Source organism: Salmo salar, chromosome ssa21, assembly GCF_905237065.1.
Source record: "Salmo salar chromosome ssa21, Ssal_v3.1, whole genome shotgun sequence".
Taxonomy (NCBI): Eukaryota; Metazoa; Chordata; class Actinopteri; order Salmoniformes; family Salmonidae; genus Salmo; species Salmo salar.
The window spans coordinates 43,187,052-43,214,058 of NC_059462.1; the positions used below are offsets into that span (position 1 = coordinate 43,187,052).

The 27,007-nt window shown below is 49.0% G+C and overlaps 1 protein-coding gene across 2 annotated transcripts in view; it reads right to left on the minus strand.

The window, feature by feature from the left end:
- Positions 1 to 27,007, minus strand: part of LOC106562645 (potassium voltage-gated channel subfamily H member 3) — a 272,432-nt gene that overhangs the window by 108,784 nt on the left and 136,641 nt on the right. For both annotated transcript variants that reach the window (XM_045704813.1, XM_045704814.1), the window contains one exon: positions 18,278 to 18,417. In XM_045704813.1, coding sequence (XP_045560769.1) covers positions 18,278 to 18,417 — 140 coding nt within the window. The remainder of the gene's footprint in view (positions 1 to 18,277; positions 18,418 to 27,007) is intronic.

The following is a 27,007-nucleotide window of genomic DNA, read 5'->3' on the forward strand; positions in this document are numbered from 1 at the left end:
AGGAGAGAGAGACACGTCAACAACATGTTCTGGAGGGGTGAGGAGAGAGAGACACGTCAACAACATGTTCTGGAGGGGTGAGGAGAGAGAGACACGTCAACAACATGTTCTGGAGGGGTGAGGAGAGAGAGACACGTCAACAACATGTTCTGGAGGGGTGAGGAGAGAGAGACACGTCAACAACATGTTCTGGAGGGGTGAGGAGAGAGAGACACGTCAACAACATGTTCTGGAGGGGTGAGGAGAGAGAGACACGTCAACAACATGTTCTGGAGGGGTGAGGAGAGAGAGCACGTCAACAACATGTTCTGGAGGGGTGAGGAGAGAGAGACACGTCAACAACATGTTCTGGAGGGGTGAGGAGAGAGAGACACGTCAACAACATGTTCTGGAGGGGTGAGGAGAGAGAGACACGTCAACAACATGTTCTGGAGGGGTGAGGAGAGAGAGACACGTCAACAACATGTTCTGGAGGGGTGAGGAGAGAGAGACACGTCAACAACATGTTCTGGAGGGGTGAGGAGAGAGAGACACGTCAACAACATGTTCTGGAGGGGTGAGGAGAGAGAGACACGTCAACAACATGTTCTGGAGGGGTGAGGAGAGAGAGACACGTCAACAACATGTTCTGGAGGGGTGAGGAGAGAGAGACACGTCAACAACATGTTCTGGAGGGGTGAGGAGAGAGAGACACGTCAACAACATGTTCTGGAGGGGTGAGGAGAGAGAGACACGTCAACAACATGTTCTGGAGGGGTGAGGAGAGAGAGACACGTCAACAACATGTTCTGGAGGGGTGAGGAGAGAGAGACACGTCAACAACATGTTCTGGAGGGGTGAGGAGAGAGAGAACACGTCAACAACATGTTCTGGAGGGGTGAGGAGAGAGAGACACGTCAACAACATGTTCTGGAGGGGTGAGGAGAGAGAGACACGTCAACAACATGTTCTGGAGGGGTGAGGAGAGAGAGACACGTCAACAACATGTTCTGGAGGGGTGAGGAGAGAGAGACACGTCAACAACATGTTCTGGAGGGGTGAGGAGAGAGAGACACGTCAACAACATGTTCTGGAGGGGTGAGGAGAGAGAGACACGTCAACAACATGTTCTGGAGGGGTGAGGAGAGAGAGACACGTCAACAACATGTTCTGGAGGGGTGAGGAGAGAGAGACACGTCAACAACATGTTCTGGAGGGGTGAGGAGAGAGAGACACGTCAACAACATGTTCTGGAGGGGTGAGGAGAGAGAGACACGTCAACAACATGTTCTGGAGGGGTGAGGAGAGAGAGACACGTCAACAACATGTTCTGGAGGGGTGAGGAGAGAGAGACACGTCAACAACATGTTCTGGAGGGGTGAGGAGAGAGAGACACGTCAACAACATGTTCTGGAGGGGTGAGGAGAGAGAGACACGTCAACAACATGTTCTGGAGGGGTGAGGAGAGAGAGACACGTCAACAACATGTTCTGGAGGGGTGAGGAGAGAGAGACACGTCAACAACATGTTCTGGAGGGGTGAGGAGAGAGAGACACGTCAACAACATGTTCTGGAGGGGTGAGGAGAGAGAGACACGTCAACAACATGTTCTGGAGGGGTGAGGAGAGAGAGACACGTCAACAACATGTTCTGGAGGGGTGAGGAGAGAGAGACACGTCAACAACATGTTCTGGAGGGGTGAGGAGAGAGAGACACGTCAACAACATGTTCTGGAGGGGTGAGGAGAGAGAGACACGTCAACAACATGTTCTGGAGGGGTGAGGAGAGAGAGACACGTCAACAACATGTTCTGGAGGGGTGAGGAGAGAGAGACACGTCAACAACATGTTCTGGAGGGGTGAGGAGAGAGAGACACGTCAACAACATGTTCTGGAGGGGTGAGGAGAGAGAGACACGTCAACAACATGTTCTGGAGGGGTGAGGAGAGAGAGACACGTCAACAACATGTTCTGGAGGGGTGAGGAGAGAGAGACACGTCAACAACATGTTCTGGAGGGGTGAGGAGAGAGAGACACGTCAACAACATGTTCTGGAGGGGTGAGGAGAGAGAGACACGTCAACAACATGTTCTGGAGGGGTGAGGAGAGAGAGACACGTCAACAACATGTTCTGGAGGGGTGAGGAGAGAGAGACACGTCAACAACATGTTCTGGAGGGGTGAGGAGAGAGAGACACGTCAACAACATGTTCTGGAGGGGTGAGGAGAGAGAGACACGTCAACAACATGTTCTGGAGGGGTGAGGAGAGAGACACGTCAACAACATGTTCTGGAGGGGTGAGGAGAGAGAGACACGTCAACAACATGTTCTGGAGGGGTGAGGAGAGAGAGACACGTCAACAACATGTTCTGGAGGGGTGAGGAGAGAGAGAAACGTCAACAACATGTTCTGGAGGGGTGAGGAGAGAGAGACACGTCAACAACATGTTCTGGAGGGGTGAGGAGAGAGAGACGTCAACAACATGTTCTGGAGGGGTGAGGAGAGAGAGACACGTCAACAACATGTTCTGGAGGGGTGAGGAGAGAGAGACACGTCAACAACATGTTCTGGAGGGGTGAGGAGAGAGAGACACGTCAACAACATGTTCTGGAGGGGTGAGGAGAGAGAGACACGTCAACAACATGTTCTGGAGGGGTGAGGAGAGAGAGACACGTCAACAACATGTTCTGGAGGGGTGAGGAGAGAGACACGTCAACAACATGTTCTGGAGGGGTGAGGAGAGAGAGACACGTCAACAACATGTTCTGGAGGGGTGAGGAGAGAGAGACACGTCAACAACATGTTCTGGAGGGGTGAGGAGAGAGAGAACACGTCAACAACATGTTCTGGAGGGGTGAGGAGAGAGAGACACGTCAACAACATGTTCTGGAGGGGTGAGGAGAGAGAGAGACACGTCAACAACATGTTCTGGAGGGGTGAGGAGAGAGAGACACGTCAACAACATGTTCTGGAGGGGTGAGGAGAGAGAGACACGTCAACAACATGTTCTGGAGGGGTGAGGAGAGAGAGACACGTCAACAACATGTTCTGGAGGGGTGAGGAGAGAGAGACACGTCAACAACATGTTCTGGAGGGGTGAGGAGAGAGAGACACGTCAACAACATGTTCTGGAGGGGTGAGGAGAGAGAGACACGTCAACAACATGTTCTGGAGGGGTGAGGAGAGAGAGAGACACGTCAACAACATGTTCTGGAGGGGTGAGGAGAGAGAGACACGTCAACAACATGTTCTGGAGGGGTGAGGAGAGAGAGACACGTCAACAACATGTTCTGGAGGGGTGAGGAGAGAGAGAGACACGTCAACAACATGTTCTGGAGGGGTGAGGAGAGAGAGACACGTCAACAACATGTTCTGGAGGGGTGAGGAGAGAGACACGTCAACAACATGTTCTGGAGGGGTGAGGAGAGAGAGACACGTCAACAACATGTTCTGGAGGGGTGAGGAGAGAGAGACACGTCAACAACATGTTCTGGAGGGGTGAGGAGAGAGAGACACGTCAACAACATGTTCTGGAGGGGTGAGGAGAGAGAGACACGTCAACAACATGTTCTGGAGGGGTGAGGAGAGAGAGACACGTCAACAACATGTTCTGGAGGGGTGAGGAGAGAGAGACACGTCAACAACATGTTCTGGAGGGGTGAGGAGAGAGAGAGACACGTCAACAACATATTCTGGAGGGGTGAGGAGAGAGAGACACGTCAACAACATGTTCTGGAGGGATGAGGAGAGAGAGAAACGTCAACAACATGTTCTGGAGGGGTGAGGAGAGAGAGACACGTCAACAACATGTTCTGGAGGGGTGAGGAGAGAGAGACACGTCAACAACATGTTCTGGAGGGGTGAGGAGAGAGAGACACGTCAACAACATGTTCTGGAGGGGTGAGGAGAGAGAGACACGTCAACAACATGTTCTGGAGGGGTGAGGAGAGAGAGAGACACGTCAACAACATGTTCTGGAGGGGTGAGGAGAGAGAGACACGTCAACAACATGTTCTGGAGGGGTGAGGAGAGAGAGAACACGTCAACAACATGTTCTGGAGGGGTGAGGAGAGAGAGACACGTCAACAACATGTTCTGGAGGGGTGAGGAGAGAGAGACACGTCAACAACATGTTCTGGAGGGGTGAGGAGAGAGAGACACGTCAACAACATGTTCTGGAGGGGTGAGGAGAGAGAGACACGTCAACAACATGTTCTGGAGGGGTGAGGAGAGAGAGACACGTCAACAACATGTTCTGGAGGGGTGAGGAGAGAGAGACACGTCAACAACATGTTCTGGAGGGGTGAGGAGAGAGAGACACGTCAACAACATGTTCTGGAGGGGTGAGGAGAGAGAGACACGTCAACAACATGTTCTGGAGGGGTGAGGAGAGAGACACGTCAACAACATGTTCTGGAGGGGTGAGGAGAGAGAGACACGTCAACAACATGTTCTGGAGGGGTGAGGAGAGAGAGACACGTCAACAACATGTTCTGGAGGGGTGAGGAGAGAGAGAACACGTCAACAACATGTTCTGGAGGGGTGAGGAGAGAGAGACACGTCAACAACATGTTCTGGAGGGGTGAGGAGAGAGAGACACGTCAACAACATGTTCTGGAGGGGTGAGGAGAGAGACACGTCAACAACATGTTCTGGAGGGGTGAGGAGAGAGAGACACGTCAACAACATGTTCTGGAGGGGTGAGGAGAGAGAGACACGTCAACAACATGTTCTGGAGGGGTGAGGAGAGAGAGACACGTCAACAACATGTTCTGGAGGGGTGAGGAGAGAGAGACACGTCAACAACATGTTCTGGAGGGGTGAGGAGAGAGAGACACGTCAACAACATGTTCTGGAGGGGTGAGGAGAGAGAGACACGTCAACAACATGTTCTGGAGGGGTGAGGAGAGAGAGACACGTCAACAACATGTTCTGGAGGGGTGAGGAGAGAGAGACACGTCAACAACATGTTCTGGAGGGGTGAGGAGAGAGAGACACGTCAACAACATGTTCTGGAGGGGTGAGGAGAGAGAGACACGTCAACAACATGTTCTGGAGGGGTGAGGAGAGAGAGACACGTCAACAACATGTTCTGGAGGGGTGAGGAGAGAGAGACACGTCAACAACATGTTCTGGAGGGGTGAGGAGAGAGAGAGACACGTCAACAACATGTTCTGGAGGGGTGAGGAGAGAGAGAGACACGTCAACAACATGTTCTGGAGGGGTGAGGAGAGAGAGACACGTCAACAACATGTTCTGGAGGGGTGAGGAGAGAGAGAATCGTCAACAACATGTTGTGGAGGGGTGAGGAGAGAGAGACACGTCAACAACATGTTCTGGAGGGGTGAGGAGAGAGAGACACGTCAACAACATGTTCTGGAGGGGTGAGGAGAGAGAGACACGTCAACAACATGTTCTGGAGGGGTGAGGAGAGAGAGACACGTCAACAACATGTTCTGGAGGGGTGAGGAGAGAGAGACACGTCAACAACATGTTCTGGAGGGGTGAGGAGAGAGAGACACGTCAACAACATGTTCTGGAGGGGTGAGGAGAGAGAGACACGTCAACAACATGTTCTGGAGGGGTGAGGAGAGAGAGACACGTCAACAACATGTTCTGGAGGGGTGAGGAGAGAGAGACACGTCAACAACATGTTCTGGAGGGGTGAGGAGAGAGACACGTCAACAACATGTTCTGGAGGGGTGAGGAGAGAGAGACACGTCAACAACATGTTCTGGAGGGGTGAGGAGAGAGAGACACGTCAACAACATGTTCTGGAGGGGTGAGGAGAGAGAGACACGTCAACAACATGTTCTGGAGGGGTGAGGAGAGAGAGACACGTCAACAACATGTTCTGGAGGGGTGAGGAGAGAGAGACACGTCAACAACATGTTCTGGAGGGGTGAGGAGAGAGAGAACACGTCAACAACATGTTCTGGAGGGGTGAGGAGAGAGAGACACGTCAACAACATGTTCTGGAGGGGTGAGGAGAGAGAGACACGTCAACAACATGTTCTGGAGGGGTGAGGAGAGAGAGACACGTCAACAACATGTTCTGGAGGGGTGAGGAGAGAGAGACACGTCAACAACATGTTCTGGAGGGGTGAGGAGAGAGAGACACGTCAACAACATGTTCTGGAGGGGTGAGGAGAGAGAGACACGTCAACAACATGTTCTGGAGGGGTGAGGAGAGAGAGACACGTCAACAACATGTTCTGGAGGGGTGAGGAGAGAGAGACACGTCAACAACATGTTCTGGAGGGGTGAGGAGAGAGAGAACACGTCAACAACATGTTCTGGAGGGGTGAGGAGAGAGAGACACGTCAACAACATGTTCTGGAGGGGTGAGGAGAGAGAGCACGTCAACAACATGTTCTGGAGGGGTGAGGAGAGAGAGACACGTCAACAACATGTTCTGGAGGGGTGAGGAGAGAGAGACACGTCAACAACATGTTCTGGAGGGGTGAGGAGAGAGAGACACGTCAACAACATGTTCTGGAGGGGTGAGGAGAGAGAGAGACACGTCAACAACATGTTCTGGAGGGGTGAGGAGAGAGACACGTCAACAACATGTTCTGGAGGGGTGAGGAGAGAGAGACACGTCAACAACATGTTCTGGAGGGGTGAGGAGAGAGAACACGTCAACAACATGTTCTGGAGGGGTGAGGAGAGAGAGACACGTCAACAACATGTTCTGGAGGGGTGAGGAGAGAGAGACACGTCAACAACATGTTCTGGAGGGGTGAGGAGAGAGAGACACGTCAACAACATGTTCTGGAGGGGTGAGGAGAGAGAGACACGTCAACAACATGTTCTGGAGGGGTGAGGAGAGAGAGACACGTCAACAACATGTTCTGGAGGGGTGAGGAGAGAGAGACACGTCAACAACATGTTCTGGAGGGGTGAGGAGAGAGAGACACGTCAACAACATGTTCTGGAGGGGTGAGGAGAGAGAGACACGTCAACAACATGTTCTGGAGGGGTGAGGAGAGAGAGAACACGTCAACAACATGTTCTGGAGGGGTGAGGAGAGAGAGACACGTCAACAACATGTTCTGGAGGGGTGAGGAGAGAGAGACACGTCAACAACATGTTCTGGAGGGGTGAGGAGAGAGAGACACGTCAACAACATGTTCTGGAGGGGTGAGGAGAGAGAGACACGTCAACAACATGTTCTGGAGGGGTGAGGAGAGAGAGACACGTCAACAACATGTTCTGGAGGGGTGAGGAGAGAGAGACACGTCAACAACATGTTCTGGAGGGGTGAGGAGAGAGAGACACGTCAACAACATGTTCTGGAGGGGTGAGGAGAGAGAGACACGTCAACAACATGTTCTGGAGGGGTGAGAGAGAGAGACACGTCAACAACATGTTCTGGAGGGGTGAGGAGAGAGAGACACGTCAACAACATGTTCTGGAGGGGTGAGGAGAGAGAGACACGTCAACAACATGTTCTGGAGGGGTGAGGAGAGAGAGACACGTCAACAACATGTTCTGGAGGGGTGAGGAGAGAGAGACACGTCAACAACATGTTCTGGAGGGGTGAGGAGAGAGAGACACGTCAACAACATGTTCTGGAGGGGTGAGGAGAGAGAGACACGTCAACAACATGTTCTGGAGGGGTGAGGAGAGAGAGACACGTCAACAACATGTTCTGGAGGGGTGAGGAGAGAGAGACACGTCAACAACATGTTCTGGAGGGGTGAGGAGAGAGAGACACGTCAACAACATGTTCTGGAGGGGTGAGGAGAGAGAGACACGTCAACAACATGTTCTGGAGGGGTGAGGAGAGAGAGACACGTCAACAACATGTTCTGGAGGGGTGAGGAGAGAGAGACACGTCAACAACATGTTCTGGAGGGGTGAGGAGAGAGAGACACGTCAACAACATGTTCTGGAGGGGTGAGGAGAGAGAGACACGTCAACAACATGTTCTGGAGGGGTGAGGAGAGAGAGACACGTCAACAACATGTTCTGGAGGGGTGAGAGAGAGACACGTCAACAACATGTTCTGGAGGGGTGAGGAGAGAGAGACACGTCAACAACATGTTCTGGAGGGGTGAGGAGAGAGAGACACGTCAACAACATGTTCTGGAGGGGTGAGGAGAGAGAGACACGTCAACAACATGTTCTGGAGGGGTGAGGAGAGAGAGACACGTCAACAACATGTTCTGGAGGGGTGAGGAGAGAGAGACACGTCAACAACATGTTCTGGAGGGGTGAGGAGAGAGACACGTCAACAACATGTTCTGGAGGGGTGAGGAGAGAGAGACACGTCAACAACATGTTCTGGAGGGGTGAGGAGAGAGAGACACGTCAACAACATGTTCTGGAGGGGTGAGGAGAGAGAGACACGTCAACAACATGTTCTGGAGGGGTGAGGAGAGAGAGACACGTCAACAACATGTTCTGGAGGGGTGAGGAGAGAGAGACACGTCAACAACATGTTCTGGAGGGGTGAGGAGAGAGAGAACACGTCAACAACATGTTCTGGAGGGGTGAGGAGAGAGAGAACACGTCAACAACATGTTCTGGAGGGGTGAGGAGAGAGAGACACGTCAACAACATGTTCTGGAGGGGTGAGGAGAGAGAGACACGTCAACAACATGTTCTGGAGGGGTGAGGAGAGAGAGACACGTCAACAACATGTTCTGGAGGGGTGAGGAGAGAGAGACACGTCAACAACATGTTCTGGAGGGGTGAGGAGAGAGAGACACGTCAACAACATGTTCTGGAGGGGTGAGGAGAGAGAGACACGTCAACAACATGTTCTGGAGGGGTGAGGAGAGAGAGACACGTCAACAACATGTTCTGGAGGGGTGAGGAGAGAGAGACACGTCAACAACATGTTCTGGAGGGGTGAGGAGAGAGAGACACGTCAACAACATGTTCTGGAGGGGTGAGGAGAGAGAGACACGTCAACAACATGTTCTGGAGGGGTGAGGAGAGAGAGACACGTCAACAACATGTTCTGGAGGGGTGAGGAGAGAGAGACACGTCAACAACATGTTCTGGAGGGGTGAGGAGAGAGAGACACGTCAACAACATGTTCTGGAGGGGTGAGGAGAGAGAGACACGTCAACAACATGTTCTGGAGGGGTGAGGAGAGAGAGACACGTCAACAACATGTTCTGGAGGGGTGAGGAGAGAGAGACACGTCAACAACATGTTCTGGAGGGGTGAGGAGAGAGAGACACGTCAACAACATGTTCTGGAGGGGTGAGGAGAGAGAGAGACACGTCAACAACATGTTCTGGAGGGGTGAGGAGAGAGAGACACGTCAACAACATGTTCTGGAGGGGTGAGGAGAGAGAGACACGTCAACAACATGTTCTGGAGGGGTGAGGAGAGAGAGACACGTCAACAACATGTTCTGGAGGGGTGAGGAGAGAGAGACACGTCAACAACATGTTCTGGAGGGGTGAGGAGAGAGAGACACGTCAACAACATGTTCTGGAGGGGTGAGGAGAGAGAGACACGTCAACAACATGTTCTGGAGGGGTGAGGAGAGAGAGACACGTCAACAACATGTTCTGGAGGGGTGAGGAGAGAGAGACACGTCAACAACATGTTCTGGAGGGGTGAGGAGAGAGAGACACGTCAACAACATGTTCTGGAGGGGTGAGGAGAGAGAGACACGTCAACAACATGTTCTGGAGGGGTGAGGAGAGAGAGACACGTCAACAACATGTTCTGGAGGGGTGAGGAGAGAGAGACACGTCAACAACATGTTCTGGAGGGGTGAGGAGAGAGAGACACGTCAACAACATGTTCTGGAGGGGTGAGGAGAGAGAGACACGTCAGCAACATGTTCTGGAGGGGTGAGGAGAGAGAGAGAGACACACGTCAAAAACATGTTCTGGAGGGGTGAGGAGAGAGAGAGACACGTCAACAACATGTTCTGGAGGGGTGAGGAGAGAGAGAGACACGTCAACAACATGTTCTGGAGGGGTGAGGAGAGAGAGAAACGTCAACAACATGTTCTGGAGGGGTGAGGAGAGAGAGACACGTCAACAACATGTTCTGGAGGGGTGAGGAGAGAGACACGTCAACAACATGTTCTGGAGGGAAGAGAGAGAGCACGTCAACAACATGTTCTGGAGGGGTGAGGAGAGAGAGACACGTCAACAACATGTTCTGGAGGGGTGAGGAGAGAGAGACACGTCAACAATGTTCTGGAGGGGTGAGGAGAGAGAGACACGTCAACAAATGTTCTGGAGGGGTGAGGAGAGAGACACGTCAACAACATGTTCTGGAGGGGTGAGGAGAGAGACACGTCAACAACATGTTCTGGAGGGGTGAGGAGAGAGAGACACGTCAACATGTTCTGGAGGGGTGAGGAGAGAGACACGTCAACAACATGTTCTGGAGGGGTGAGGAGAGAGAGAGACACGTCAACAACATGTTCTGGAGGGGTGAGGAGAGAGAGAGACACGTCAACAACATGTTCTGGAGGGGTGAGGAGAGAGACACGTCAACATATTCTGGAGGGGTGAGGAGAGAGAGAAACGTCAACAACATGTTCTGGAGGGGTGAGGAGAGAGAGACACGTAAACAACATGTTCTGGAGGGGTGAGGAGAGAGACACGTCAACAACATGTTCTGGAGGGGTGAGGAGAGAGACACGTCAACAACATGTTCTGGAGGGGTGAGGAGAGAGAGACACGTCAACAACATGTTCTGGAGGGGTGAGGAGAGAGAGACACCTCAACAACATGTTCTGGAGGGGTGAGGAGAGAGAGAGACACGTCAACAACATGTTCTGGAGGGGTGAGGAGAGAGAGAGACACGTCAAGAACATGTTCTGGAGGGATGAGGAGAGAGAGAAAAGTCAACAACATGTTCTGGAGGGGTGAGGAGAGAGAGAAACGTCAACAACATTTTCTGGAGGGGTGAGGAGAGAGACACGTCAACAACATTTTCTGGAGGGGTGAGGAGAGAGAGACACGTCAACAACATGTTCTGGAGGGGTGAGGAGAGAGAGACAAGTCAACAACATGTTCTGGAGGGGTGAGGAGAGAGACACGTCAACAACATGTTCTGGAGGGGTGAGGAGAGAGAGACACGTCAACATGTTCTGGAGGAGTGAGGAGAGAGACACGTCAACAACATGTTCTGGAGGGGTGAGGAGAGAGAGAGACACGTCAACAACATGTTCTGGAGGGGTGAGGAGAGAGAGAGAGACACACGTCAACAACATGTTCTGGAGGGGTGAGGAGAGAGACACGTCAACATATTCTGGAGGGGTGAGGAGAGAGAGAAACGTCAACAACATGTTCTGGAGGGGTGAGGAGAGAGAGACGTCAACAACATGTTCTGGAGGGGTGAGGAGAGAGAGAGACACGTCAACAACATGTTCTGGATGTCTCTGTCCTCGTGCTCCTAGATCTTAGTGCCGCTTTTGATACCATCGATCACCACATTCTTTTGGAGAGATTGGAAACCCAAATTGGTCTACATGGACAAGTTCTGGCCTGGTTTAGATCTTATCTGTCGGAAAGATATCAGTTTGTCTCTGTGAATGGTTTGTCCTCTGACAAATCAATTGTAAATTTCGGTGTTCCTCAAGGTTCCGTTTTAGGACCACTATTGTTTTCACTATATATTTTACCTCTTGGGGATGTCATTCGAAAACATAATGTTAAATTTCACTGCTATGCAGACGACACACAGCTGTACATTTCAATGAAACATGGTGAAGCCCCAAAATTGCCCTCGCTAGAAGCCTGTGTTTCAGACATAAAGAAGTGGATGGCTGCAAACTTTCTACTTTTAAACTCGGACAAAACAGAGATGCTTGTTCTAGGTCCCAAGAAACAAAGAGATCTTCTGTTGAATCTGACAATTAATCTGGATGGTTGTACAGTCGTCTCAAATAAAACTGTGAAGGACCTCGGCGTTACTCTGGACCCTGATCTCTCTTTTGAAGAACATATCAAGACTGTTTCAAGGACAGCTTTTTTCCATCTACGTAACATTGCAAAAATCAGAAATTTTCTGTCCAAAAATGACGCAGAAAAATTAATCCATGCTTTTGTTACTTCTAGGCTGGACTACTGCAATGCTCTACTTTCCGGCTACCCGGATAAAGCACTAAATAAACTTCAGTTAGTGCTAAATACGGCTGCTAGAATCCTGACTAGAACCAAAAAATTTGATCATATTACTCCAGTGTTAGCCTCCCTACACTGGCTTCCTGTTAAGGCAAGGGCTGATTTCAAGGTTTTACTGCTAACCTACAAAGCATTACATGGGCTTGCTCCTACCTATCTTTCCGATTTGGTCCTGCCGTACATACCTACACGTACGCTACGGTCACAAGACGCAGGCCTCCTAATTGTCCCTAGAATTTCTAAGCAAACGGCTGGAGGTAGGGCTTTCTCCTATAGAGCTCCATTTTTATGGAATGGTCTGCCTACCAATGTGAGAGACGCAGACTCAGTCTCAACCTTTAAGTCTTTACTGAAGACTTATCTCTTCAGTAGGTCCTATGATTAAGTATAGTCTGGCCCAGGAGTGTGAAGGTGAACGGAAAGGCTGGAGCAACGAACCGCCCTTGCTGTCTCTGCCTTGCCGGTTCCCCTCTTTCCACTGGGATTCTCTGCCTCTAACCCTTTTACAGAGGCTGAGTCACTGGCCTACTGGTGTTCTTCCATGCCGTCCATGGGAGGGGTGCGTCACTTGAGTGGGTTGAGTCACTGACGTGGTCTTCCTGTCTGGGTTGGCGCCCCCCCCTTGGGTTGTGCCATGGCGGAGATCGTTGTGGGCTATACTCGGCCTTGTCTTAGGACGGTAAGTTGGTGGTTGGAGACATCCCTCTAGTGGTGTGGGGGCTGTGCTTTGGCAAAGTGGGTGGGGTTATATCCTGCCTGTTTGGCCCTGTCCGGGGTATCATCGGATGGGGCCACAGTGTCTTCTGATCCCTCCTGTCTCAGCCTCCAGTATTTATGCTGCAGTAGTTTATGTGTCGGGGGCTAGGGTCAGTCTGTTACATCTGGAGTATTTCTCTTGTCTTATCCGGTGTCCTGTGTGTATTTAAATATGCTCTCTCTAATTCTCTCTTTCTCTCTTTCTGTCTTTCTCTCGGAGGACCTGAGCCCTAGGACCATGCCTCAGGACTACCTGGTATGATGACTCCTTGCTGTCCCCAGTCCACCTGGCCGTGCTGCTGCTCCAGTTTCAACTGTTCTGCCTGCGGCTATGGAACCCTGACCTGTTCACCGGACGTGCTTGTTGCACCCTCGACAACTACTATGATTATTATTATTTGACCATGCTGGTCATTTATGAACATTTTAACATTTTAACATTTTGACCATGTTCTGTTTTAATATCCACCCTGCACAGCCAGAAGAGGACTGGCCACCCCTCATAGCCTGGTTCCTCTCTAGGTTTCTTCCTAGGTTTTTGGCCTTTCTAGGGAGTTTTTCCTAGGGAGTTTTTCCTAGCCACCGTGCTTCTTTCACATGCTTTGCTTGCTGTTTGGGGTTTTAGGCTGGGTTTCTGTACAGCACTTTGAGAATATCAGCTGATGTACGAAGGGCTATATAAAAATAAATTTGATTTGATAAATTTGATTTGGAGGGGTGAGGAGAGAGAGAGACACGTCAACAACATGTTCTGGAGGGGTGAGGAGAGAGAGACAAGTCAACAACATGTTCTGGAGGGGTGAGGAGAGAGAGAGACACGTCAACAACATGTTCTGGAGGGGTGAGGAGAGAGACACGTCAACAACATGTTCTGGAGGGATGAGGAGAGAGAGACGTCAACAACATGTTCTGGAGGGGAAAGGAGAGAGACACGTCAACAACATGTTCTGGAGGGGTGAGGAGAGAGAGACACGTCAACAACATGTTCTGGAGGGGTGAGGAGAGAGAGACACGTCAACATGTTCTGGAGGGGTGAGGAGAGAGAGACACGTCAACAACATGTTCTGGAGGGGTGAGGAGAGAGACACGTCAACAACATGTTCTGGAGGGGTGAGGAGAGAGACACGTCAACAACATGTTCTGGAGGAGTGAGGAGAGAGAGACACGTCAACAACATGTTCTGGAGGGGTGAGGAGAGAGAGACAAGTCAACAACATGTTCTGGAGGGGTGAGGAGAGAGACACGTCAACAACATGTTCTGGAGGGGTGAGGAGAGAGAGACACGTCAACATGTTCTGGAGGGGTGAGGAGAGAGACACGTCAACAACATGTTCTGGAGGGGTGAGGAGAGAGAGAGACACGTCAACAACATGTTCTGGAGGGGTGAGGAGAGAGAGAGAGACACACGTCAACAACATGTTCTGGAGGGGTGAGGAGAGAGAGAGACACGTCAACAACATGTTCTGGAGGGGTGAGGAGAGAGAGACAAGTCAACAACATGTTCTGGAGGGGTGAGGAGAGAGAGAGACACGTCAACAACATGTTCTGGAGGGGTGAGGAGAGAGACACGTCAACAACATGTTCTGGAGGGATGAGGAGAGAGAGACGTCAACAACATGTTCTGGAGGGGAAAGGAGAGAGACACGTCAACAACATGTTCTGGAGGGGTGAGGAGAGAGAGACACGTCAACAACATGTTCTGGAGGGGTGAGGAGAGAGAGACACGTCAACATGTTCTGGAGGGGTGAGGAGAGAGAGACACGTCAACAACATGTTCTGGAGGGGTGAGGAGAGAGACACGTCAACAACATGTTCTGGAGGGGTGAGGAGAGAGAGACACGTCAACATGTTCTGGAGGAGTGAGGAGAGAGACACGTCAACAACATGTTCTGGAGGGGTGAGGAGAGAGAGAGACACGTCAACAACATGTTCTGGAGGGGTGAGGAGAGAGAGAGAGACACACGTCAACAACATGTTCTGGAGGGGTGAGGAGAGAGACACGTCAACATATTCTGGAGGGGTGAGGAGAGAGAGAAACGTCAACAACATGTTCTGGAGGGGTGAGGAGAGAGAGACACGTAAACAACATGTTCTGGAGGGGTGAGGAGAGAGACACGTCAACAACATGTTCTGGAGGGGTGAGGAGAGAGACACGTCAACAACATGTTCTGGAGGGGTGAGGAGAGAGAGACACGTCAACAACATGTTCTGGAGGGGTGAGGAGAGAGAGACACGTCAACAACATGTTCTGGAGGGGTGAGGAGAGAGAGAGACACGTCAACAACATGTTCTGGAGGGGTGAGGAGAGAGAGAGACACGTCAAGAACATGTTCTGGAGGGATGAGGAGAGAGAGAAAAGTCAACAACATGTTCTGGAGGGGTGAGGAGAGAGAGAAACGTCAACAACATTTTCTGGAGGGGTGAGGAGAGAGACACGTCAACAACATTTTCTGGAGGGGTGAGGAGAGAGAGACACGTCAACAACATGTTCTGGAGGGGTGAGGAGAGAGAGACAAGTCAACAACATGTTCTGGAGGGGTGAGGAGAGAGACACGTCAACAACATGTTCTCGAGGGGTGAGGAGAGAGAGACACGTCAACAACATGTTCTGGAGGGGTGAGGAGAGAGAGACACGTCAACTACATGTTCTGGAGGGGTGAGGAGAGAGAGACACGTCAACAACATGTTCTGGAGGGGTGAGGAGAGAGAGACACGTCAACAACATGTTCTGGAGGGGTGAGGAGAGAGAGACACGTCAACAACATGTTCTGGAGGGGTGAGGAGAGAGAGACACGTCAACAACATGTTCTGGAGGGGTGAGGAGAGAGACACGTCAACAACATGTTCTGGAGGGGTGAGGAGAGAGAGACACGTCAACAACATGTTCTGGAGGGGTGAGTAAAGAGAGAGACACGTCAATAACATGTTCTGGAGGGGTGAGGAGAGAGACACGTCAACAACATGTTCTGGAGGGGTGAGGAGAGAGAGACAGGTCAACAACATGTTCTGGAGGGGTGAGGAGAGAGAGACACGTCAACAACATGTTCTGGAGGGGTGAGGAGAGAGACACGTCAACAACATGTTCTGGAGGGTTGAGGAGAGAGAGACACGTCAACAACATGTTCTGGAGGGGTGAGGAGAGATAGACACGTCAACAACATGTTCTGGAGGGGTGAGGAGAGAGAGACACGTCAACAACATGTTCTGGAGGGGTGAGGAGAGAGAGAGACACGTCAACAACATGTTCTGGAGGGGTGAGGAGAGAGAGACACGTCAACAACATGTTCTGGAGGGGTGAGGAGAGAGAGACACGTCAACAACATGTTCTGGAGGGGTGAGGAGAGAGAGAAACGTCAACAACATGTTCTGGAGGGGTGAGGAGAGAGAGAAACGTCAACAACATGTTCTGGAGGGGTGAGGAGAGAGACACGTCAACAACATGTTCTGGAGGGGTGAGGAGAGAGACACGTCAACAACATGTTCTGGAGGGTTGAGGAGAGAGACACGTCAACAACATGTTCTGGATGTTTGAGGAGAGATAGACACGTCAACAACATGTTCTGGAGGGTTGAGGAGAGAGAGACACGTCAACATGTTCTGGAGGGGTGAGGAGAGAGAGACACGTCAACAACATGTTCTGGAGGGGTGAGGAGAGAGAGAGACACGTCAACAACATGTTCTGGAGGGGTGAGGAGAGAGAGACACGTCAACAACATGTTCTGGAGGGGTGAGGAGAGAGAGAGACACGTCAACAACATGTTCTGGAGGGGTGAGGAGAGAGAGAAACGTCAACAACATGTTCTGGAGGGGTGAGGAGAGAGAGAAACGTCAACAACATGTTCTGGAGGGGTGAGGAGAGAGACACGTCAACAACATGTTCTGGAGGGGTGAGGAGAGAGACACGTCAACAACATGTTCTGGAGGGGTGAGGAGAGAGAGACACGTCAACAACATGTTCTGGAGGGGTGAGGAGAGAGAGACACGTCAACAACATGTTCTGGAGGGGTGAGGAGAGAGAGACACGTCAACATGTTCTGGAGGGGTGAGGAGAGAGACACGTCAACATGTTGTGGAGGGGTGAGGAGAGAGACACGTCAACAACATGTTCTGGAGGGTTGAGGAGAGATAGACACGTCAACAACATGTTCTGGATGTTTGAGGAGAGAGAGACACGTCAACAACATGTTCTGGAGGGGTGAGGAGAGAGAGACACGTCAACAACATGTTCTGGAGGGGTGAGGAGAGAGAGACACGTCAACATGTTCTGGAGGGGTGAGGAGAGAGAGACACGTCAACAACATGTTCTGGAGGGGTGAGGAGAGAGAGAGACACGTCAACAACATGTTCTGGAGGGGTGAGGAGAGAGAGACACGTCAACAACATGTTCTGGAGGGGTGAGGAGAGAGAGACACGTCAACAACAGGATTTAGGATACTAGCAACATGTAAAATTCAACATGCTTTGTGTCTGGGTGTTTTCCTGACCTGAACAGGAAACCAGAGGTTCTGGTTGGTTCCACTGTTGTTTTATCCCATAGAATAATAAGGATGAGTTCTCTCTTTTGTAAACTACTGCATGTCACCCGTTATGCCAGTCACATTCTGTTAAAGGTCCCTAAAGCACACACATCCCTGGGTCGCTCATCTTTTCAGTTCGCTGCAGCAAGCGACTGGAACGAGCTGCAACAAATACTCAAACTGGACAGTTTTATCTCAATCTCTTCATTCAAAGACTCAATCATGGACACTCTTACTGACAGTTGTGGCTGCTTTGCGTGATGTATTGTTGTCTCTACCTTCTTGCTCTTTGTGCTGTTCTCTGTGCCCAATGACGTTTGTACCATGTTTTGTGCTGCTACCATGTTTTTCTACCATGTTGTCATGTTGTGTTGCTGCCTTGCTATGTTGTTGTCTTAGGTCTCTCTTTATGTAGTGTTGTGGTGTCTCTCTTGTTGTGATGTGTGTTTTGTCCTATATTTATATGTTATTTATTTTTAATCCCAGCCCCCGTCCCCGCAGGAGGTCTTTTGCCTTTTGGTAGGCCGTCATTGTAAATAAGAATGTGTTCTTAACTGACTTGCCTTGTTAAAAAAGGTTTAAATTAAATGTCTACATGAACGGAATAACAAATACATGGCTATGTTCACCAAAGTCAAGGAGAACCTGCTCAGTTGGATCCAACAACCTTCATCCCATCTGGTGTGAAGTCACCTCTCTCTGTCCTCCATTACTGGCCCAAACCCATATTTATGGATACACATGAAAGGGACTGGGACAGGAGGGACTGGATTTGTAGATTGAGTAAGCTTCCTCAAAGCGAACGTACTCAATGTCCTTGCAGCGATCCTTGAGATGTGGTTGGACACTAAACTGTCAAGGCAAGGTGTGTGTGTTGTGTGTGTCCATGTGTGTGTGTAATAGGGCGACTTACGTTGTTGAGTTTGATCTTGCTCTTGTCCTGTTTCTGCAGGTGTCCAGACAGGTGGTAGAGCACCGCCCGGCTGCGTCTGCGGTTGGTGTTGAAGCCTGGGGGACGGGTGACCTTGTGCATCTCCAGACCCGTCTCCTCATCTGGGAACACAGGGAAGGTTGAGGAATTAACTAATTCATTGATACATTTTAATTGACATTTTCTTTGAGAAATGGACAATCCATAAAGAGTTGCCTCAGCCATGTGAGTACAACAATTATTTAAAAACACAAAAGTCATCAGACTTCCATTGTGGTCCTTGTGGGGGTGAAGGGTTAATTAACTACAGATCTAGGTTCAGATTGCGTTATGCCCCATCCTAACCTTATAGCCATTAGGAGATGGAGGAATGTCTGATCATGCATATCGGTGGTTAGGGGTAATGTCAGTTCTTAGGGTGTGGAAAAAGAAAATGGAAGGCATGATTCAGCAGTGTATCATTTATCTTCCATCTCAACCAATTAGATACATTTCAAATTATTCAAATTCAAAGGATTTAACCTATTCTGCTACTCATTTTCCCTCTGTCCATAACTCCAAATGTTTTGCTCAAAGGTATTCACCCTTATACAGTAACTCAATTCACTTTATATTCCCACAAATTAAAGTAATTGAAAGCTTTTAATTGGATGCATCTCAAATAGCCCGGACCAGACAAAGACACATTCATGTTACTGAAATCCATACCTAGGAAATGAAACCCTTCCTCTCTTCCTGCTTCTCTCCCCCTCCTTCCCTCCCTTTCACCCCTCACATTCCTCCCTCCCTTGAGCCAGGTGCATTTTGGCACCACTGTTAAGAGTTTGCGGCCAGAGGTGAGTCTAACAGGAAGTAACTGAATGACTCATCAGTAAACCGCAGGACAGAGAGAGAGAGGGATGGTGAATAGAGGGAGAGGAAGAGAAAAGTACTTCTTGTTATTTTCTTAATATGTTAATATTTTTAATGAATCATTCATTTCCAAAGTACGTTTTGGCAATATGTACAATACATATTGATGTGAGAGAGAAAATGAGAGAAAGGAGAGAGAGATCCAGAGAGAGAGATCCAAATCAAATCAGATAATGTTATTGGCCACATACACATGGAGAGAGAAAGGAGAGTGAGAGAGAGAGGGGAGAGAGAGAGAGGTAAGAGAGAGAGAGAGAGAGGAGAGAGATGAGAGATAAGAGAGAGATAAGAGAGAGATGAGAGATATGAGAGAGAGAGAGATAAAAGAGAGAGAGATAAGAGAGAGAGAGATAAGAGAGAGAGAGATAAGAGAGATGAGAGAGATAAGAGAGATGAGAGAGATAAGAGAGAGAGAGAGATACGAGAGAGAGAGAGATACGAGAGAGATGAGAGATGAGAGAGATGAGAGAGAGAGATGAGAGAGAGAGAAAGAGCGAGAGAAAGATCCATATCAAATGTTATTGGTCACATACACATGGAGAGAGAGATCCAGAGAGAAAGGAGAGAGATCCAGAGAGAGAGAGAGAGAGAGAGAGAGAGAGTCATGCTCAACATGAGCTCCTGATATATTCATATTTTTTGTTTTTAGAATGAGATAAACACTCTAATCGAAAAAGAATTCCAGACAAGAAGTGATGAACAACAACTCTATTCATTCAGAATAGAAAAAAAAGTTACTTTGTGCCTCAAGTTAAGAAGTTTTGACTCTAGCTAGCTAACTTTAGCTACACAACAAAAACCTAGCCAGCAGACTAACAAGCTAGCCAGAAGAAACGAGCTAGAACAAACCTAGCAAGGGGAGTTAATAGAACTACATCAAACGACCAAACTGAGTGAGTAAACTAAAAAGGAGCACGGACTAACTTTAAACATATCTTCTGTTTTTTGGTGTGAAGATTCGTCACTCTTTTTGCTAGTTTGAGCTAAATTAGCGCTAGCTAGCAACAGCAGCAGACAAACAAATCGGTTGCCATGGCAATGGGGCAGCAGAACAGAGCAGCAGTAGGAGCAGAGCCCACAGGCAGCATTGCCCCACTCCCCCTCAGCGCTGAGTCCATTCTCTACCCTCCAGAGGCCAAAAATGACACAACAAGGAAAGCTTTTAAACAGAAACTACTAAAGGAGACGCCAGAAACCCTTTTTGCAGAACTCTACAAAAACGGTCATGTGAGTAATCTCATCTTCCTCACTGACCAGCCAAATGCATGGCGCTCAGCAGTCTGCTCTCACTACCCATCCATAAAGAAAGAGGGAATCTGTAATGGGTGGAAGCTGAAAATCAAAGAGACAGACGACCCTGACAGCACCATGATAACAATCAACCTCTACAAGACTGGGACTGGTGCAAGGTAATATTAGGCTGTTTGAAACAGACTTTCAGACCATTAAGGAGAGAGCGGAGAGCGAGAAGGACACCACCAGTGACATGCCCTCCCACAAGACAAACTCCACCAGCACCACCCTCACCCCTACTATCCCCACCCAAAAAGGCACATCCAGCACCTCTCTTCCCACCATAGTGGAGGACACGCCCCAGGAGGAGAGCAACCCCCTCAGTGTAGAGCAGGCTCAGGCCCTCCTCACCACCACGGCTGCCATGAGGGATGAGTTCACCAGACTGGAGGGGGAGGTGGTCCACCAGACTGGAGGGGGAGGTGGTCCTCCTCACCACCATGGATACCATGAGGGATGAGTTCCCCAGACTGGAGGGGGAGGTGGTTCACCAGACTGGAGGGGGAGGTGGTCCTCCTCACCACCATGGATACCATGAGGGATGAGTTCCCCAGACTGGAGGGGGAGGTGGTCCACCAGACTGGAGGGGGAGGTGGTCCTCCTCACCACCATGGATACCATGAGGGATGAGTTCCCCAGACTGGAGGGGGAGGTGGTTCACCAGACTGGAGGGGGAGGTGGTCCTCCTCACCACCACGGCTGCCATGAGGGATGAGTTCACCAGACTGGAGGGGGAGGTGGTTCACCAGACTGGAGGGGGAGGTGGTCCTCCTCACCACCATGGATACCATGAGGGATGAGTTCCCCAGACTGGAGGGGGAGGTGGTCCACCAGACTGGAGGGGGAGGTGGTTCTGCTCAGGGAGAGTGTGAGCAAACAGCAACCAGACAACCACACCTTAGAGGAGCTCCTAACCAAGGTGAGGACAGAGCAGGACAGCAGCCTTGTAACACAGCTGAAAGAGCTTCAGCAAGAGAGAGACGGACTAAAGAGAGAGCTGGCTAATCTAACAAAGGAGGTGAGAGAGCTCCAAAAAGACAGGCAGAACAGTAATAACGATCTGACCTCACTAAGAGAGGAGCTGCAGGAGAAAAAGAGAACAGAGGACAGGCTGCAGGAGAGAAAGAGAACAGAGGACAGACTGCAGGAGAGAAAGAGAACAGAGGACAGGCTGCAGGAGAGAAAGAGAACAGAGGACAGGCTGCAGGAGAGAAAGAGAACAGAGGACAGGCTGCAGGAGAGAAAGAGAACAGGCTGCAGGAGAGAAAGAGAACAGGCTGCAGGAGAGAAAGAGAACAGGCTGCAGGAGAGAAAGAGAACAGAGGACAGGCTGCAGGAGAGAAAGAGAACAAAGGACAGACTGCAGGAGAGAAAGAGAACAGAGGACAGGCTGCAGGAGAGAAAGAGAACAGAGGACAGGCTGCAGGAGAGAAAGAGAACAGAGGACAGGCTGCAGGAGAGAAAGAGAACAGAGGACAGGCTGCAGGAGAGAAAGAGAACAGAGGACAGGCTGCAGGAGAGAAAGAGAACAGAGGACAGGCTGCAGGAGAGAAAGAGAACAGAGGACAGGCTGCAGGAGAGAAAGAGAACAGGCTGCAGGAGAGAAAGAGAACAGAGGACAGGCTGCAGGAGAGAAAGACAACAGAGGACAGGCTGCAGGAGAGAAAGAGAACAGAGGACAGGCTGCAGAAGCTAGAACACCACTCTATGACCTGCCCTCACACAGCAGAGGAGCCCACCTCAACCAGCCAGGCTTCCCCAGCCCTGCCTGCTGCACCCCTCCTCCCCAGCCCACAGAACAGCCTCCCACTGACAGCGGCACCGGCACAGACCAGCCACACCCCAGCTCCAACACCCACCAGCCCCCCCTCTGCCCCCTCCAGTCCAGAAGAAACACTGGCTGACATCGTCCTGTTGATGGACTCAAATGGGAAGTTTGTTCAGGAGAAGAAACTTTTCCCTCGACACAAAAGGAGAAAGGTGTGGTGCCCCAACAACGCAGAGTGCCATGGAGCTGCTTGATAAGGTCCATCTCGGGTCGCCAAGCCACATAATCATACACACCAGAAGCAACGACCTGCGTGCTCAGCAGGAGAGGGTGGTGACTTCACTACGGGGAGTGATTGAGAAGGCCTCCGCAATCTTCTCCAACTCAAGAATCGTGGTGTCAACCCTTATACAGAGGAAGGACTTCCACAATCCAAAGAATAAACGCCAGCCTCACCCGGGACTGTGCCCTGCAACCCAATGTACACCTGGCCCACCCTCGATCTGGACTGTCTCTATGACCATGTGCACCTGTACAGGGAGACAGTCTCCATCCTTGCCAAGACTCTCAAGGACGTCGCTTTAAACCGCAGCCCGACCTCTCCACTCAGGAACAGCGGAGCAATCTCCACCCCACCGAGATCACCGAGACAACACCCCGGACCAGCACCCTGGACCCCCCAGCCACGACCACAGCACCACCAACCTCAATGCCCACCACAGCCAGCGCAGCACAGACCCCCCCAGCCCAGCTTCAGAGCCACCCAGATGAGGCCTCCCACCCCCATGCCCCCCACTGCATACCCACACTTGGAGGAGCCACAGCCCAGCAGGCAGAGCTACGCACAGGCTGTGAGAGGAGCAATTGGCCCAGCCCCCACCAACCAAATGAGTGACATTAAACAAATGCTGAGTCTACTATGCTGTCTACTATGTGATAGGCCGAGGGTCATGGTAAGATGAGCACAAGAACTCCACCATCCTCACACTACATCCACCCAAGTGGCATAACACAAATGCTATCTTAAATGATAAACAAATTACATTTGCATGATAAGAGTTTACTTTAATTAAAAAACATATTTTAATAGTTCTTGTTGGATTGTGAGTGTTAGTCTCATTTTGAAGATAAAGAGAAAAAAGTAATGAAATCTTTTTACGTTGCATGTTGAAATTTAGAAGGATTGAAGTCCTCTGCTTTTGGGCTAAAGAGCAGAAACCCAGACTTCCTGAAAGAAATTGATGATGTTGATATTGTAGTAGTACAGGAAACATATTGCAGAGGTGATGTTTCCACTGGCTGTCCACTAGGTTATAGGGAGATAATCCTACCATCCACTAAATGAAAAGGAATCAGACAGGGCAGAGACTCAGGACAGGGCAGAGACTCGGGACAGGGCAGAGACTCGGGACAGGGCAGAGACTCAGGACAGGGCAGAGACTCAGGACAGGGCAGAGACTCAGGGGGAATGCTAATATGGTATAAATCTGAAATAATTAATTCAATCGAATTGATCAAAACAGGAGATTTCTTTATCTGGTTAAAAATCAACAAGGAGGCTATCTTGACAGATAAAAACGTCTTCCTCTGTGCCATATACATTCCCCCCTCAGAGTCAACCTACTTCAATAAAGAGAGTTTCTCCATTCTAGAGGGGGAAATTAGTCACTTTCAGGCTCAAGGCAACCTACTGGTGTGGAGACTTGAATGCTAGAACAGCAGAAGAACAAGACACTATTAACAGTCCTGGGGATAAACACCTACCAGGAAGCAACAACCTTTCCCTCCCCACATACCCCCACAGAAACAACTATGACAAAGTGAAAAACAGTACAGCTCATGAAGCTCTGTGGAACACTGGGTCTGTACATAGTCAATGGTAGGCTGAGAGGGGACTCTTTTGGTAGGTACACCTACAGCTCATCCCTTGGCAGCAGCACTGAAGACTACTTCCTCACCGACCTAAACCCAGAGTCTCTCAGAGCCTTCACAGTCAGAGCCTTCACAGTCAAACTTTATACTCGACAAATTAGCCTCCTTGGCTAATCTAAAGAAGCATAAGAGCAAACCAGAAATAACAGAAAATGAAAATGGTTTGATAATGATTGCAAAAATCTAAGAAAGTCATTGACAAATATATCTAATCAAAAACAGACAACAAAAATATACGCCTTCAATATGGGGAAACACTGAAGCAATCCAAACACACTCTAAGAACAAAAAAGGAAAAGCACATTAGAAAACAGCTGGATGTAATTGAGGAATCCATAGAATCAAACCACTTATGGGAGAATTGGAATAAATTAAACAAACCTCATCAGGAGGAATTGGCTATCCAAAATGGAGATATGTGGAGAAATCACTTTGCAAACCTCTACAGCAATATAACAAAGAGCCCAGAACAAAAATATATACAAGAAAAATTACAAATCCTTAAATCAGCAGTCAAAGACTATCAGAATCCTGTGGATACCCCAATTACAGAAGAAGAATTATTGGAAAAACTACGCACTCTCCAACCCAAAAAGGCCTGTGGTGCTGATGGTATTTTAAATGAAATGATCAAATATACAGACAACAAATTCAAATTGGCTATGCTCAAACTCTTCAACATTATCCTCATTGCAGTTATTTTCCCCAATATTTGGGAACAGGGATTGATCACACCAATCTATAAAAATGGAAACAAATTTGACCCAAATAATTAGAGGAATTTGCGTTAACAGCAACTTGGGGAAAATTCTCTGCAGTATTATAAATAGCAGACTACACCATTTTCTTGACGAACACAACGTCCTGAGCAGAAGCCAGATTGGATTTCTAAAAATGTATCGTACAATAGACCACATTTACACCCTCCACACTCTAATTGACAAACAAGTAAACTAAAACAAAGGCAAAATCTACTTGTGTTTTATAGATTTCAAGAAAGCATTTCAACTAATAGAAAATGGTATTGGAGGGAAAACATATGATATTATTAAATCAATGTACACTAAAAACAAATGTGCGGTTAAAATTGGCAACAAGCAAACAGACTTCTTCTCTCAGGGACGGGGAGTAAAACAGGGCTGCCCAATAAGTCCAGCACTATTTAACATCTACATTAATGAATTGGCAAAAACATTAGAAGAATCGGAAGCACCTGGTATCACCCTACACAACACTGAAATCAAGTGTCTGCTGTACGCAGATGACCTGGTGCTGCTGTCTCCCACTAAAGAGGGGTTACAGCAGCACCTAGATCGTCTTCACAGGTTCTGTCAGACCTGGGCTCTGACCGTTAACCTAAAAATAAAAAAAATACAATGATATTCCAAAAAAGGTCAGAGAATCAGGATGACAAATATAAATTCTATTTGGACACAGTTCTATTAGAACACACCAAAAACTACACATATCTAGGACTAAATATCAGCAACACATGTAGCTTTCACATGGCTGTGAATGAGCTGAGAGACAAAGCAAGAAGAGCATTCTATGCCATTAAAATGAACATTAAAATCGAAATTCCAATTAGAATCTGTCTGTAACGGTTGTCCAAAGGAGTAGACCAAGGTGTAGCGTGGTAAGTGTTCATCTTGATATTTATTTTAACTCAGAACACTTAAACAAAATAATAAACAATGGTAAACGACCGTCACGTCTTGCAGGCTTTACAGAGCAGTACAAAAATAAGATCCCACAACTCAAGGAGGGAAAAAGGGCTGCCTAAGTATGGTTCCCAATCAGAGACAACGATAGACAGCTGCCTCTGATTGGAAACCATACCTGGCCAAAACATATAAATATAAATACATAGAATGCCCACCCCATATCACACCCTGACCTAACTAAACAGAGAAAAACGGCTCTCTCAGGTCAGGGCGTGACACTAGCTCAAGATTTTCCAATCGGTTATAGAACCAATTGTTCTATATGGCAGTGAAGTATGGGGTCCACTCTCTAATAATAAATTCACCAAATGGGACAAACATCCAATTGAAATACTGCATGCAGAGTTTTGCGAGACTGTATTGCAAGTGCAAAGAAAAACGCCAAATAACAGATGTAAAGCAGAATTGGGCCATCAAATTTTACAACCATCTAAAAACAAGTGACCACAAAACATTCCATCACACAGCTCTACAATGTCAAGAGATGAAACCAGAGAAGAGTCCCCTCAGCCAGCTGGTTCTGAGGCTCAGTTCACAAACCCAAACCAAGCCCATAAAGCTTCAGGACAGCACTCAGAAAATCTGGCCCAACCAAATCATCACAAAACAAAGAGAAAAATATATCACCTATTGGAAAGACACCACAAAAAATCTAAGGAAACTTCAATGCTATTTGGCTCTAAACAGACAGTACTTGGTGGCAGACTATCTGACCAATGTGATTGATAGAAAACTGAGGAAAACACTGACTAGGTACAGACTCAGTGAGCACAGTCTGGCTATAGAGACCGGTCATCACAGACAAACTTGGCTGCCCAGAGAGGACAGGCAGTGCTCACTCTGCTCCAGGGGAGAGGTAGAGACAGAGCTGCATTTCCTATTACACTGTGACAAATACTCAGACCTAAGAGAATATTTCTTTCCCAAAATTCTAATTCAATACAAAGAATTTGAAACTATAAAAGATGAAGAAAAAATCAAATATTTATTGGGTGGGCAGCCAAATATGTGTCCTCCTGCCACAACCTGAGGGATAGCCAGTGAAAAGTGCAATGTAATGTCAATAATATTTCCCATCTTGTT